The sequence below is a fragment of the Electrona antarctica genome (assembly GCF_951216825.1).
Source record: "Electrona antarctica genome assembly, chromosome: 2".
NCBI lineage: Eukaryota > Metazoa > Chordata > Actinopteri > Myctophiformes > Myctophidae > Electrona > Electrona antarctica.
This window is the reverse complement of record NC_136807.1, coordinates 24513205-24530005: the sequence shown is the minus strand read 5'-3', so window position 1 is coordinate 24530005 and position 16801 is coordinate 24513205. Positions and strand designations below refer to the sequence as shown.

General features: G+C 42.5%; 1 protein-coding gene across 1 annotated transcript; it reads left to right on the top strand.

The window, feature by feature from the left end:
* Window positions 1–1976: 1976 nt before the first annotated feature.
* On the top strand, window positions 1977–14120 carry LOC306942551 (specifically androgen-regulated gene protein). The gene is made up of 4 exons (XM_079528533.1): window positions 1977–2154; window positions 9323–9521; window positions 10338–10770; window positions 11632–14120. The coding sequence occupies exons 2-4, from the start codon at window positions 9417–9419 to the stop codon at window positions 13275–13277; spliced, it is 2184 nt and encodes a 727-aa protein (XP_079384659.1). The 5' UTR covers window positions 1977–2154; window positions 9323–9416; the 3' UTR covers window positions 13278–14120.
* Window positions 14121–16801: the final 2681 nt, after the last annotated feature.

The following is a 16801-nucleotide window of genomic DNA, read 5'->3' as shown; positions in this document are numbered from 1 at the left end:
TCTGTCATTCCTCGACCGTTTCGGACGCGGGAAGGCTCGCCGGAACAGGGCCAGCTCCCCGGGCGTGTTCATGGGGGTCTGGATGTTCCGGGGACCCACACACGGTAACTCTGTCATTTCTCAAAGATTTCTTCCAAAAATAATCAAAGTACAGTACAGAGCACAGTATACAGTAACTATAGCAATTCATGTATAGTAGTTGAAACGCTCACTTCACACAGGTGTAATTTTATTTGAACTGAGCATTATATAGTTATGGCATCAAGCTTTTCACCACAAATTAAATCAAAAGTGTATGAATGAATGATAATAAATAATAATTATGGTATTTTAATGCCTTTGTACTTTATAGACTATTTGTTTCAGTATAGCCAAATGTAATTAAAATTCTATCTTTTCTATGTTTTGAAGTGGTTAACTTGTGACTTGTGAGTCTGTTTCTAAGCTGTATATTTCCTATAGGCTAACTATTGTCGTTGCTCCTTACAATATAAGATTGGTGATTAGGTTATTTACATAGACTACAGCACTACCGTTGGGCACTGGCCTACTTGGAACTATGAAAGTTGGAAATGCATGCCCCACCCAGTTATGTCTGTGTCCCTTTTATGCCCATATATGGAGTTCTTTGTCAGCCATGCCCAAATATGCAGATGTCAGAACATCATTGTGATGTCAGAACAGGCCAGCTCCATATATGGAGATCTAAGGGTGATCAGGTGTGATCAATTGACTAATTTGGGCAGGGCTGTCCAGAGCCTTGGCAGGGGCCCTGTCGACAGCCTGGGCATGCCCCACCCGGCTATACCCGTGTCAGAGTACCCGTTCCACCCATCTGTCGGTGTCCCTTTTATGCACATGGAGATTTCTGTATCTGTCTCTCTTTGTCCTTTTATTCCTATATAGGCCTATGGAGTTCTGTGTCAGGCATGCCCAAATATGAAGTGAACTTGTGATGTCAGAACAGGCCAGCTCCATATAGATATAGGTGATCAGGTCCAGAGCCCGGGGAGAGGCTTTTGCAGTGGCGTGCACAGGGGCAGGTGCTCAAGTGAAAAAAGGGCACCTTGTGCAGCGCGTGGAACCGGCCGGTTGCCTGTGAGATTTATAGATTTTGGGGCCTAAATGATATATTAGAAGCTTTTGATGAAGAATTGATCAATGTCACCATGGTCCACATACTGTACAGTGTACACTGTACGAAAAAAAAGAGGGCACATTTAGGGAAAAGGGCAGGGGGTGCTAGTGTCTATCTGTGCACGCCACTGGGCTTTTGTGTTCTGGACAATGGTGTATCCGACGGACTCGACCCCGGGCACTGCACTCCCTGTGGTGGTGTACGACGTGGAACGTGTGTGTCAAATTTGAAGTCGACGGGGCAAACGGTTCTTGAGTTAGTTAGGTGGATTGCAGACTTACACACTTTACATATGGAGACCTGGTGCATTTATTAGTAGATGCACCAAGTACAGCCTATAGGGGGAGGGCATAGTGACGCGTTTGGTAGGATTTTGGCTTATTTGGGTACCATCTTGCTGCCTACATGTAGGCTAGTAGGATGCTAGGCTACTTGGCTGCCAGTCTGTAGTTTGTGGTTTGCTTGTCAGTGACACTGGTGTGTTATATACTGTCATTGCAGTACACTGCAGGCTACCATATAGGCTAGTCCTAAAATGTACGCTAAAAACGTAATTGAATTCATATTTTGGCTGGTCATATAGTAAATGCATTAGTGTTTAATCTGAATTTCTGAAGCCTGAATATTTCTATTTGCAGCTCAGTGTTCTAGAGCCCGCCTACTGTACCGGAGTTGATTGGTTCTCCCAAGGAATGGGAGGATCAGCTGGTCTCTGATTGGACAGATCTGGATCTCACCTGTAGCTGGTTTTTCACCTGCTGATCACGGACACACACCCCTATGACACACTGACACACAGTCACAGAGAGGCAAACAGACGGACATCAGATATAGAGACAGACAGAATGATAGACTGACAGACAGATACAGTATGCATGGGAGCTTCTGTGGACTGAGTTCTGAAATCAGAACATTTTGTTTTCAATGAAAACAAAATGCCCATGAAAACCTTTCATGGACATTTTTACTTTTTGCTGCGGAATAACAACAAACACCTGCTTCTGAAGTCTTCCCTGGTAAGTTTAATGTGGTCTGTCTGTCTGTTCAGTGATTTTGCATATTGTATGGATGGAGGAACTGAAAAGTTAGGTGACATGATCTGTCGCACCTGTTGCTGTCATGTTGTTGTGGTTTCTCCTTAACAACTTGTGAAATGCAGGGTATTACACTGTTACCAACGCCGGGTCCGGCGACCGGGACGGGGGGACGAGACCATTTTTAATTAGTTCCCAGAACAGAAGATTATTCAGCTGCTGAAACGGTTTTGAGAGATTAGGCTACTATGATAGTTGGTACGTACCCGATAAAAAAAGCATGATCAAAAGTGGCTCTGGTCCAGCTCTATAATGCCGTTGCAACGGTATTAGAGACCAGAGCTAGATCAAAAGGGTATCTAATGAATGATACTTATAAAACGGGTTGAAATGAAGGGAAAAAGGTTGAATGTTTTTCTTAGCCTTGTTTTTTTCTGGAAAAAAGTAGGCTACTGCCGAAGCAGACAACCCGCAGCATATGGTTTCAATGTAGCCAATTATTTTAGCATAATTGATTAGTCTAAAACTCAGTCTAAAGTTTAGACTATATAAACAATATAGCTAGGCTAGGTGTAGCCGCTATAAAAAAAAATTAAACCTTTTATGCTTGCATTAGTAAGAGAAATCTATGAAAATCTGGGAACTAAATCGTTACCAAGAAATTTCTTCACCAATGTGTTTCTAAAGGTGTCTAATAACATGTACTAAAAGTTTGAAATTCAACTCCCGTGGGAAAATTCAGTTATTAGCATAATATGTGACCATACCCATAACATCCTATATAAGGCAAAAAAGTCCAAATTTCATCATTCTTTAAGTAGTATGTGACATATGAAACTAGGGTCATTTCATGATTCTGAATCCATTCCAAGCATTAGTTTTGCACAAAAAACACTCCTTGGGAGGAAAACGGCCACACAAACGTGATGAGGTCAGCACATTTGGTCAACTGGATATGGCCTAATTTAGCCCAAGGAGTGTTTTTTGTGCAAAACTAATGCTTGGATTCAGAATCATGAAATCACCCTAGTTTCATATGTCACATGCTACTTAAAGAATGATGAAATTTGGACTTTTTTGCCTTATATAGGATGTTATGGGTATGGTCACATATTATGCTAATAACTCAATTTTCCCACGGGAGTTGAATTTCAAACTTTTAGTGCATGTTATTAGACACCTTTAGAAACACATTGGTAAAGACATTTCTTGGTAACGATTTAGTTCCCAGATTGGTCAAATACCTGATAAAATGCCCTTACTACATGGCCTATAATCCTGTGATCCTATAGGCACACTGTCTCTGTGCATATACAGTAGGCCTATGTGATTAATTTTATTGTAAATCACGCTAGTCTGGATAAGTGTCTGCTAATTGCCTAAATTATGTGCAATAAACTAATCATGTAACATTTACTGTAGGCCATGGGGTAGTGGATGAATAGATTAGCACCATCATGGCATCACAGTGCACGGTCGCAAATATTATAGTGCATGAACTATTGCCAATAGCATTCTTATTAGATGGTCTAACAGAGTGCCAAGCTAAACATTAATCGATGTAATATTTGCACAGCATTCATGGTTTCAAAGCCAACCTTTGTTTACTGTTAATCATTAAACCTCTTCTGTCTCACTGGCCTCTCTGACACATATTTTTACTTTTTTCACTCTGGACACTCACAATGGAGTCTTTTATAGACTCTCATGGAGCCTTTTATAGACTCTCATTGGAGCCAGGCCACATCTATTCCTGGATGTGCCTGTCCGGTTTTCACACTGTGCCCATGTTAATTGAAACGTCCCTTATCACTACATTCTTGATTCTGGGATTTGCCTGTAGGCCTAGTGCCAAGTCGGTGGACGGCTTTTAGGCTACTTTAGGCCTACTTGAATATTTGTATGTTTGGATACTTTAGTTTTTTATACTTTCACTCTACTATCATTTGAAAGACAAATACAAATTGTACATTTGAATCCACTACATTTCTACGAAGGAAACAGTTATGACTTATGAGCTCTACTATTATTGACTATTATTCATGTTTTGAATATTTCTGGAAAGTCTTTGAATTGATATATAAAAAATAAAAAATCACACCCGTGAACTGAGTGGTGTAAGGTCTTATATAGCCTGTCTGACGTAATGAAATCATGTCTGACGTAATGAAATCACACCCGGGTGAACAGGGTGAACATAGCAACCATGCTCATTTTTTCTGCACAGACTAACAAAGCCAGTTGTAGGAGTGGTTTACACCACTCAAAAAATGCTATTTTTAAAAGCATGCTCTTTTGAATATTTAAGTTTTAGTTTTTTTAGTTTTAGTTTTTTTTTGTACAAAGTGTAGCAGTTGTACAAATTACAAAAAAAATAAAAGAGCTACTTTCTTTACTTGTAGTGGAGTAATATTGTGATCAGGTCCAGGACTATCTATACTCACTGGTTATCTTTTTTTTTTTTTTTTTTTTTAGTGGCCAATTTTTCTCGCCACACATACATTTGTGTGGTGCCTGACAATGCCGGATTCAAACCTCTGTGTTGTGGGCATGGATTAACACCGACTGTGCCACCACCTGAGCGCCTTATCAGAACATTCTTGATTGATTCCTCGCAAATGTTTAAAAAAAAGAAATTGAGAGCAATGTTTAGCTGTAAAATACATTGTGTGTTTACAATACTTGGCTGTCATGTTGGAAACAGCAGTAAATCAAGCGGGGAGCTGCAGGTGCTCCGAGGGCTTGATTAGGCATCGGTCTGTTATAGAGCGGAGTGGTCATTAATTATCCAGAAATAACAGACTACTGAATTCAGCGATTGACCAATCAGAATCAAGCATTCAACCAAGCCATGTAATACATTACTATATTTGAGAGGTACAAATTTTCCCCGCATTAAGTAAGTAATGTGTTGTGAGCTTGTAGATCGGTAATTCTCACATTTGTGAAATGGAGCTTAATGCGGCACTATGTAACAATTTTTGAATTGATAAAATGTAATGTTGTCCGACACCGTGCCGGACATGGTTGAGAAATAAATTCCAAGCCACGCATGTGTCGGACTAATGCCTGTCGGACTGTTAGTACTTCGGAACAACGTAATGTATTGTGTAATGTGTTAATGCATAATTTAAAAAAATAATACAATAAAAAAGTTCAATCACACAAAGATTTGGCAGACCCCCTGTTGAAGACGCCTGGTGTAGAGTGATGGGATCAGGTGCATTGCTGGGTGTTGAAGGTCATCTGAAGGCCATTGTTCCCAGAGGGAGGGACCGGTAATTATCAGCTATTGAACCCAGCCCTGGTGTAGCTAAGGAAGGTAATGGATGCCTTCTCAACCAACTTGAAATCCCACTGTTGTTGCCACTGTTTGCGGGTGTCGCACGACAAAAGAACAATCGTCGATCTAAAAGCTCACATCACTGTTGTGAGCGTGTACATTGACTATTTTCACTTTCAGGGTTACGGCGGTGTGTGTGTGTGTGTGTGTGTGTGTGTGTGTGTGTGTGTGTGTGTGTGTGTGTGTGTGTGTGTGTGTGTGTGTGTGTGTGTGTGTGTGTGTGTGTGTGTGTGTGTGTGTGTGTGTGTGTGTGTGTGTGTGTGTGTGTGTGTGTGTATTACTTTACTTGTGAGGAGTCGGACCAAATGTCTCCTCTTAGACTCCATTTTCGCCCGTAGCACTTTTCCTAGCCTTGATGACCTTACAGGCGTATGCAAACGCTCAATTTATGTAACTTATAGCATTTTATATAGACATAGCACTCTATAGTGTATAGTTGTATACGCATAGTTTCATTATATAGATATTCCACTGTTAGGTTCTTAACTTACGTATGATTCTGACTATTCTTATTTATTATGTATTACCATGTAATGCCATGTTTTGTTCTTGCTTACTGTAAATGGCTATGGATTAAGAGCGTCTGCTAAATGCCTACATGTTTTAATTGTAAATTGTCTCCTCGAGTATAGTAGACTTTCAGAAATGGACATTGTTAGGACTGTTTTCCTGATGGTCCTCACAAGATACATTGTTGTTTTACGTTTGAAAATAGATTTTTAGAGATATGTTAACAATATTAAAAGATTCAGACTGGGGTTAGTGTCAGGATTAGACATGCCCAGGCCCAAAATGGTTATTGGCAATTTTATGCAGCTGATGTGTCGTAAACAGCAGCTCTACAAGCTTGTAGAAAAGAAGAAATCTATAAAATAACGTTCAGTGTAAAGTTCATGTGTATTTTACACTTGCATGCTTGTTAAAAGTTATACGTTATTTTCCATATGTTGAAGTTTCCTTAAAAAAAAGTTATTTGTGTTTATTTATGGTACAGTACTGATCTAGGACTCTCTGAAATCTGTATCAGCAAAGATTCAGCATCAACATCCGCCATCACTCAGACTCCTAATACTTGCAGTAGTACTTCTGGCACTAAGTTTCAACAGTCTATGTTAAATTCCTGTATAATATACTGGAATTTCACACTTCACCAACATTATGTTGAGAGGCAGGACGTTGACAACTTGGCTGGCTGCATGTCTGCTGTGCACTGACATTAGCTGACATTTGATGTGAGGTGTCATGTTTCACTTCCACAACACTTCACTTGTGTTTGGTACACAACATGGATAGCCTTGTTAAACCATTTATATTATTAGTCATGCATTGTCATGCAGGTATGAACTATGAAAGAGGTTAAACCATTGATATTCTCATTCACATGTCATTTAATATTACGAGTCACAGGTCAGGCATGAAGGAGGCTTGCTTGTCATTGGATGACTAAAATGAACATTACAACATCGGTATCCACTAGAAGGTTACACACTTATGGGTCTGTTTTTAGAGAGTCCTAGACCATGGTGCACAGACTCACAGCGCCTTGCAGAAGCTATTTTCACAATTTCTGCCTGTTTCTTACAGGGTTAGGGATTTTCTTTGTATAGTTTGCTGATTACTTGAGTTTTGATGCAATGTTGAAATTAAATGAAAATATTCAATATTTCCAACGCCGATGTCGTCAGTCAAATAATCACCAATATTATCAGCCAAAAGGATATATCGATCAGGACTCTATATGATCTCATCAAAGTTTTTAGCAGCCTCTCTAAAACAATCAAACAGAATATTTGGAAATCAAATGTAGATTGTATCACAGCAGTCACAACAGGAACTAAATGTGACATAATATGGATTAATATTTAATCTCACCCTCTCATCAATGATGGACACAATATTTGATCAGAGATATTACATTATAGATTGTACACTACTAGATCTGGGTTATAATGGTTCCCACCAGCAATGCAGTACAGTCCCATGCTTTTTTTTTAACGAGCTGTTTTATGGTCTATTTGTCAGTGGGGTGCGTACAGGAGTAGGTGTGTCAGAAGTATTAAGGTTATGCTATTATTGTGCTGCATTATTGTTCCCTGGAGGGAACAGCCAGGTGTCATGACAGATGACAGCACAGCAATGAGAATGAAACAGGTTAGAGTACTGCCTCATTTAATAACAGACCTAACAAGCTCACAATGTGTTGCGGACGTGCCTAAACTCACCTAAGCGCCCTACAAACAAAATACACTTATATCATCAAAGTATACTTTTTATTTAAACTGCTAACAGTAGACATGCATCCAGAGCATTGCAATAGCTGCATTTGTACATTTACGATGTACAAATAGCCAGGGGTCATCACCATGCTGGCTTGTGGTGGACATTTTTGTCAACCAAAATTAAATGTTTGCCTTGGACATACAAATTGAGTAGCCAAACACAAAGACCTAGCCCTAAGTGACCATTGCAGGTCTGTAACTCAGAGCGTACAAATGGAACCAACTGGACCCGTATGGGTCAACCTTGGTTACTTTTGGACACTTTCAGAGATACGGGTCCTTGAAAACATTTGAGACTTGACATTCAGTAATTGGGTCTTATGATCAAAATAAGAACATCGTAATGGTGTCACTGTAACAACAAAATTGCCACAGACGAGGCCAAGTCTTGACACGGACACATTTTGTCCATACAGACATATTGATGACCCCTGTTTATAGCCAAACTGTCGTCATTTAGAGCACTAAATGATTACATGAGACTTGATCTACTACTGTAGCCTGACACTCAGTCTGAAATTTAATTTTGTTTCACTTCATTATTCAATGAATCACCAGGACATATTATTTAAATGGTAGTGATTCAGGGCTGGAGCCAGGCTATACTACTACTGTAAAAGTTGTCTCAAAACCTCAGTACAGTATATCACTTCTAATGATTATTACACCGTCCGTGGCTGCTGAGTAATATCACAAGATTTAATCCTTGTGAATTCCTGTCAAATGAGAACAAAGCTTCCTCTCTTGCAGGTGTGGGTGTAATCTGATTCGACACCATGACATTCTCAGCGTTAATGTGTCAAGGCAAGACACGCTTATTTGTGAAACACTTTTTAACAGCGAGGCAATTCAGCGTGATTTACATCAAACGAAGAAACGTCATTATAATAAAGTAAAAAGGAAGGAAACTTCTAATCAGGCCACAGAGAAAAAAATACATAATATACAAGGACATTTGAAAAAATATACCGGTAATCTAAAATAAGTTAAGTTCCAGATATGTAGAGCATAAAAACGGAATGCTATTTCTCCGTGTTTAGTTCTAATTCTAGGCACAAACCCAGATCTAAAGGTTGCGAAGCACTGCCCTAAACCATTCAATGCTTATATAATAATCCAGCTGTAATCAATCATTTGACATACAGAAACGCTCAGAAAGTGACCATGTGTTGTTTTTTGTTTTTTTGAGGGGCGCTAGCCCCTCCAACGCATGACTTTTGAAATTGCGTCATATGGCAGCCAAGTCTATGGACTATTAATGTTTGATTAGGGCACACATGACGACATGAGATGTCATGTAGCCAATATACATTGTGTGACTGGTTTTGTTTTATACAATATAACACTACATTCTCATAACGTATATAGTAGCAGTGGATCTGCAATGAATTAATGCCCCCCCGTGACATCATGTGGCAGCCACAGTGGGCGTCCCTCACTTCACACAAGTGTGATTTAAAAAAAAGAAATTAACCATAGATAATTGTTCAATATTATTTACTTGTAGTCTTTCTCTCATTTATTACAGTTTACGGTTGAGACCCGTCCACGCTGATATTCATCCAATCAAAGAGGGCCCCTGAAGCCCTGGTCCTGCCCCCCCATCCGTGAACCTTTGGGCGATGCCGAAGAGTGACACGTGGCCAGGCGGCGTTGCCATGGAAACCCTGAGCAATATGGATAGCGCCGGGAGTTGTGACAGCGTGATCAGCGTCAACTCTGCATTTGTGAGTGTTCTGAACTACATTACCCATGGGGGGCTGTGTGTGTGTGTGTGTGTGTGTGTGTGTGTGTGTGTGTGTGTGTGTGTGTGTGTGTGTGTGTGTGTGTGTGTGTGTGTGTGTGTGTGTGTGTGTGTGTGTGTGTGTGTGTGTGTGTGTGTGTGTGTGTGTGTGTGTGTGTGTGTGTGTGTGTGTGTGTGTGTGTGTGTGTGTGTTTGTGTGTGTGTCAGTGTCACTGAAGAATGGAGAAAAACTGATTACTGTATCAAAAGTAATCAGAAACTGGTCAAACATTAACCAAATTGGCTAATAATAAGAAAGAGGTAAAAGCCACCTGCCCCTCCCAAGAACAAATCTGCCACTCTGGAGTGCTCGGTTGCTCAGTTTGTTGAAAAGGGGGATTTCTAAACCTCCTAGAATCAGTTTTATCTCCATATTTTAACGTTTTTTGAGTGGTGCAAACCACTCCAACAACTGGCTTTGTACCCGTGTACACGTGTTCGCACCAAAAAAACGAGCATGGTTGCTATGGTTAGACGTCACCGCACCACTCAGTTCACACGGGTGTGATTTTTTTAAATATAAATTACCCCCCTACTTGTCTTGATTATACTACAGAGTCACACAAAGGTATATACAATAGAAGATCTGCAAGCTTGAAGCGACATATTATGAGCTTGCAGATATGCTATTTTTGAGTGTTCCACCTGATAGAGATGACATTTGTTTTGGAGAACCTCAGCTCACGTGCATGTGCATGTGCATGTGCGTGTGCGTGTGTGTTTGTGTGTGTGTGTGTGTGTGTGTGCGTGTGTGTGTCAGAGTGATGACAGTATGGAGCATCTATCGCCAGAGGAGAGGGCGTGTCTGATGTTCCTGGAGGAGACCATCGAGAGTCTGGAGTTGGAAGAGGACAGTGGACTGTCCAATGACGAGCTGGATGGAGGACAGCACGGTGAAACAACACCCCAGCAACCGTCTATACCCACTGACATTGAAACAACACCCCAGCAGCAGTCTGTACCCAGTGACATTAAAACAACACCCCAGCAAACACCTGTACCCAGTGACATTAAAACAACACCCCAGCAGTCATCTGTACCCAATGACATTGAAACAACACCCCAGAAATCGTCTATACCCAGTGACATTGAAACAACACCCCAGCAACTGTCTGTACCCAATGACATTGAAACAACTCCCCAGCAATTGTCTGTACCCAGTGACACTGAAACAACACCCAGCATAACACATGGTAAATATCAATGGGCATCCCTATGTTCCCTAGGTTCTATTTTCCCGGGGTTCCATGTTCCCTAGGTTCTATTTTCCCCAGGTTCTATGCTCCCTGGGTTAGGGTTGTAAGCACGGAACATGGAACCCGGGGAACATAAATCAGTGTTTGTCAAACTTCTTAATTTCAATAACTCTGAGAGTGTACAAATGGAACCAATTGGACTTAATGTAAAAATACTATTTTTATTGTTCCGTCTGTAATGGCGTGGGGGAGCCAGTTTTAAATGAATGAACGAATGTTCGGTTGCAGAAGGAAAACAAGTGTCTATTAGTGGTAGAGGTAGAGGAAGGCATTATGAATAAAAGACCTGATTTTCTTTTAGGTTAAATGTAGTCTCACGCAGCCAGACAACTATTTCACAATGTCTGAATGCTAGTCTGGAACTACATCTCCCGAAAGCCGAGAAAGGAAGCGGTCATCGGTTCGTCATTTCCATTCCTGAAGATTTATTTTAAAATATCTTTACATTTTATTTTTGAATTTTCATTTCTGATAAGCAGCAAGCTATATAGGCTTGGATTATTTTTTATTTATATTAGGATACATTTGCGTGACTGTGAAGACTGTCAACTGCTACTTTTGATGTGTGAGGGCGTTATTTACTTATTTTTAAGTTAAAATATGGAGATAAGAGTTTTCTGTGTTGTAATCAAGATAAATATCGAACATATTTGAAAATGATCTGCGCTGAGCCCATGATGCGATGCAATGTGTTGTGAGCCATTTCCGCTATTTGTCGTACAAATAAGTATATAGTGCTTAAGTGAATAAGAAAATGTCCCCTATCAATAAAAACCTGACTGGTGTCTTTGTTCTCAGATGCCCAGGGTTTCCAACACGATGAAACCGGCAGGGACCAGAAGTCCTTCCTCAGTGGTGGCGTTCCAACACCATTCCTCCTGGCTAACAGTCTCCCAGAAAGGGCCTCGACGGACATTGCCGAACCCGAAACGCCTGAGGAGCCAACAGAACCTACAAGTGCTGCATTATCCATCGAACACAGTGCTCAACACCAAGCTCCTCCCCACGACCACGCAGATCCACAGACCTCCGCAGACGCTGATGATGCAAACGCTCCAACAACGGCTCCAACAACAGAGCAGACGTCCCCAGAACTCCAGACTCAAGATGCAGATCCAGCCACTGATACCAGAACCCCTTCACCGGCTGCTACATCCACCACGTCGGACTCAGACACCAGTGTCGTAGACAGAGATGAGGGTACAGAGAAAGATGCGCAACCTGGTGACCACTCTTCTGAGATTGACCTGGATCTGATCCCTCCTCCGTCAGACTTCAGGGACGAGTCCACCACGCCTCAGCCGGAGCCGGAGCACCAGACGGACCAGGAGCTTCTTGATTCTGTAGGGACGTCGCAGAGAAGCTCGATCACGCCCACTGACATGGAGGACCTGGGCAGGCAAGCCGCGAAGACACCTTCTCCTGTGACTTCTCCTGTATCTCTAGATCCTCCCTCCAAACCTCCTGTTGAAGTTCCTGTCAGCGGCCATGCACCATCGTCTCTTCCTGAGATGCCACAGCCCAGCCCTCCTCTCGAGGCAGTGGAGATCAAAAGCCCACCCGCTGTGGCCCCCAGACCCAAGAAGCTGCCCTCCAACATAATCCTCAAGTCCCACAAGCCCCCAGGCTCCAATGGGACCCCGGCCCACCCTGTCTCCTCTTCCAGTGACAGGTTGATACTTGACCCACAGAGGGTTCGTATGGAGGCCCTCCGGAAGCTGGGCCTTCTAAAGAGTGAGGAGAGAGTCCCGGGCCCCCCTGTCCTGAGCCCCAACAACCTCTCCCGTGGCTCCAGGAGATCCTGGGCGGCACCTAGCGCTCCTCTGAGCCCTCCTCATGTCCCCACCTCCAGGCCATCTCCACTTCCTGTCCCGACGATAAACCCACCACCTGCCTCGGTTCCGGTCCCATCTCAGGTGCCAGGGACCGTTCCACCCCCGACAGTGGAAGCATCTTTGGCGGATTCCTCTGCAGTCCGGGATACCAACATCCTTCCGGCCCCCGTCGCTTTCAGCGACACCGTTGAACATCTGGTTCCACCCACAGACTACGCTGGAAGTGACGCTCAAGTCCCCGTCGTTCCTCCCGCTTCACCCAAGAACAAATCTGCCACGCTGGAGTGCTCGGGCATGGGTCTTAGTGGCTACATGGCTAGCCAAAAGTCTGAGTCTACCGGCGGTGGTGCAACCAACGCCCAGCGCTGCCTGAGCGAGGTTCGGAACACTCGGGCGCGCCCCGCCTCCCTCGGCAGTGGGAAGGACTTCTCAGAGGCTCAGGGGGGATACCAGGAGTCCCTGCCGGCCGCCCACCTACACCCCCACCTCGCCGGAGACCTCCAGAAGCTGCCCCGCTCCCATGGCATCAGTGTTGTCATCTGCCCACGGGCCAAGAACGGAGAGGACCGCCGCGAGGCACTCAAGAAGCTGGGACTGCTCCGAGACTGAGTGCCATACATGGCGCAGAAATTGAAGTAGCACTGAACCCATTTTCAGCCTTATCTTCATGTAATTGGCCCTCACTAATGCTCATTATTACTGAGATGGCACCATTTCTGTCTTTCATTTGTGGGCTGTGGACAGTTCACAAACCTGCACCTGCCTATGAGTGACATCGTCAATTGTGATTAAAAGCTAATTTTCTTCCTGGAAAGTTAACATTGTTCTAGCAAACAAAAGAAAAAGTTTGAAATATTGTTTGAAATGATCAAACCTACCTACTGATATAATAATGCTGCTGCTGATATCTCAGATGATGATGATATCTCAGATTTTCTAAGTATCCAAAGATGCTTTTCATGGTGGGAGGAGAAAAATAAAATCAGCTTTATTAGGAAAAATACACCAAAAAAAAGTTATATAGGTTATAGTCTGTGTCTATAGAGTAAAATCTATAAAAAAAAAACATTGGAACAGTAGTTAGCTGGGAAAAGCAATGTTGAAAATGCGTGGGTTTTGAGAGTGGTTTTGGAGGTTGGGGGGCTTCATGGATAATGGATGTTGGTAGCAACTAGCAAGCCAGAAAAAGCCCTTTTGATCGCCCCGGGTTCAGTGCTTGGCCCTGGGGACCACCAGCAGCTTGGTCCTGGTGGTCTAGTGATCAGATGATATGAAAATGACTGATGTCACGATTATTGTAGCAAAATCGGTTGTGATTAACAATATTATCGCGATAATCAAAATATGCTTAAAACTTAAAATGACACTTTTGTTAACCCCTTAAATCACCAACATCCCTATTCTGGGGGTAAGGTTAGCCAAAAATAGCTAGGTGGCGAGTAGTACTTTGAAGTACACCTATGATGTGACTGGTAGGCATGTTTCCAAACTCTCCACACACACGGACCTAATAGTAAAAAAGAATTACCATCTTATAATGAGCATTGGTGAGGAGCAATGAATATAAAATGCTTGAAGTGATCAATGCAACTCTCAAAGTGTATACATGGACTCTTAAAGGCCAGAACCAGAAGAGGTCTGCCATTAGATGGTGGGGAAAGCTTTTACAAGAAAATAGCAGACAAGCTCAAAATGCACTTGCATAATGTAGAGCGAAAACAGAAAAACTAGTAGAGAGCCCCAGGGAACTCCGCTCAACAATGTATACAGTAATTAGGTTTCAATGACAGCAGATATGCTACTGTACATGAATGATTGATGAAGGACTGCAATGGTTTAATGAAGAAGACTTTGTACATAAGTTGTCATTTAACGAGACTGTCTGATTGGATGTCACAGTTTTCCCTCTGATTTGTTACTTGTGCCAGTGGTTCTCAACGTGAGGCTCGGGGACCACCAAGGGGTCCAAATGCAGCCTCATGGGTATGTAACTCTGCAATCTGGGAACCTTTCCTTTGTTTTTGCCTCTGGCGCACAACCTCCTTTTTGTGTGTAGAACCAAGGAAGCTCTGAGAAGGAAGGGACGTGGTCACGTGACTGGGCTGCGCCATGACACTTTCATGGGAGCCAAACTCACACCGGAAGTGCAATGAATACATGGCAGTGAATGGAGCGGCAGTGAATGGAGCCGGCTGGACCAGCTCATAACAAACATTATTTATGAACAATTGAGACCTTTTGTAAAGTAATCACTTCTGGAAAATAACAGAAGACATATCACAGGTTGTTTTCTAATCACTTACTTTTCGATGTGCACAGAGTGCACAGTATATAATTTTATCTGAGGATCTAAACAGCAGCAGGTATCGTTTCTGGCTCCGAAGTATCGCGAGATTTGGCTGCCAGACAGGAAACGGTGGGAAGTCTCACGATACTTGGTGCGTTCAGAAAGGTACTTTGTGCTCTTTAGATACCATACCTCTATACAAAATTACACAGTGTACACATCGAATAACAACACAGCAGACAATAATGTGTTACATGTCTTCTGTTATTTTCCAGAAGTGATTACTTTACAAAAGGTCTCAATTGTTCATAAATAATGTTTGTTCATGAGCTGGTCACTGAGCTCTCATTGACTCCAGTGCATTCTGCCAAACTTCCGGGTAGTTTGGCGCCCATGAAAGTGTCCATGAAAGTGTCATGTCCCAGTCACGTGACCACTTCACTTCCTTCTCAGAGCTTCCTTGTGTAGAACAAGGATAGTCTAAGAAGGATAAGACGCGAAGACCGTACGGGCGACGCCATGTTGCTTTGGAAGGAAAGAAACATGCGCAATGGGCTATATGCAGCCAACACTTCCGTGTTCAGCTTCCTTGGTCTCAACTGCGCATGTTTCTTTCCTTCCAAAGCAACATGGCGTCGCCCGTACGGTCTTCGCGTCTCATCCTTCTTAGACTATCCTTGGTGTAGAACAAGGAACTCAGTTTGGCTCCTCCCCTTAATTCTTAGTACACTTCCTCCTGGGTGCCTCTGTGTTTATTCATACTAACAACAACACTACTATGTTTAGGGCAGTGGTGTTGTTAGCGGAATTGGTCTTTAGATATTAGTAACTCTCAGCGTGTACAAGTGGACCCAAATGGACCCTTACAGGTCTAACTGAGTGTACAAATGGAACCAAATGGACAATTATGGGTCTGTAACTCTGAGAGTGTACAAATGGACACAAGCGGGTGTGTGACTCGAGTGTACAAATAGAACATTTGCACACTCTCAGAGTTAAATCAACTAATGGATAGGCCTATATGAAACCGAGGAAATTGAGAATGATTCGTATTTCATTATAGATCCAGTCCTGCTTTTCTTTTATTTCAGCAAAGCTGCTTGTGAAGTATTGGATACTCCTGGACCTCCCTCCCCCTTGTTGTAAATTAAACTCTGCAATGTGTTCAGGTCTCACATTACTGCCTCCATGTAATCTGTACACACTACAACACCATCTGCTTGGGCCACAGCCACAGTTCTTTGAAAAATCTATAAAATGTTTGGGGAAAAATGAATAATTTGGATAATATAATTAACATAAATCTTCTCTTGGGTCCCTGTCACAAAACCTTTTTCAGAATGGGGTCCGTGGCCACATTCATTTTGGGAGTCCCAAAATGAACTGCTAATTACAGAGATGGACCGGTCGCCGGGGGGTTGTCGTCCAACTGGTGAAGTGAATATGAGGTGGAGATCCCGGCCCTCCCTCCCCACGCCCCCTCTGCGCAAAGTGATTTGGTCCACTCAAGTCTCAAAAAAGTTCAAAAATGTGATACAAAAATGTAATACAAAATTCGCTACAGAACATCAAATGGACGTGGTCAAAAAAGTAAAGTGTGGAGAAAATAATTAAAGCTGCTATAAGCAATAATGTCAAAATTTGAATGAATGAAATTTGAATTGTTTTGGTATTCAGACAGACAGCAATGGGTAGAACGCTCCCAAAAACAATTTAGTCTCTTTGACACATATAGGGGCCACAATCTGCATTCAAAGATTTTCCTAGAAGCTTTGTCATTGGTCGATTTGCTTCCTGATTGGTTAGTCATAGAGACACACGGGGACTACAAATTCCACGCCCCCAA

Coding starts and splice junctions, on each gene's coding strand:
- LOC306942551 (XM_079528533.1), top strand. CDS start 9,417: ATGCCGAAGAGTGACACGTGGCCAGGCGGCGTTGCCATGGAAACCCTG. Junction 9,522..10,337: donor TCAGCGTCAACTCTGCATTT/GTGAGTGTTCTG, acceptor TGTGTGTGTCAG/AGTGATGACAGTATGGAGCA. Junction 10,771..11,631: donor AACACCCAGCATAACACATG/GTAAATATCAAT, acceptor CTTTGTTCTCAG/ATGCCCAGGGTTTCCAACAC.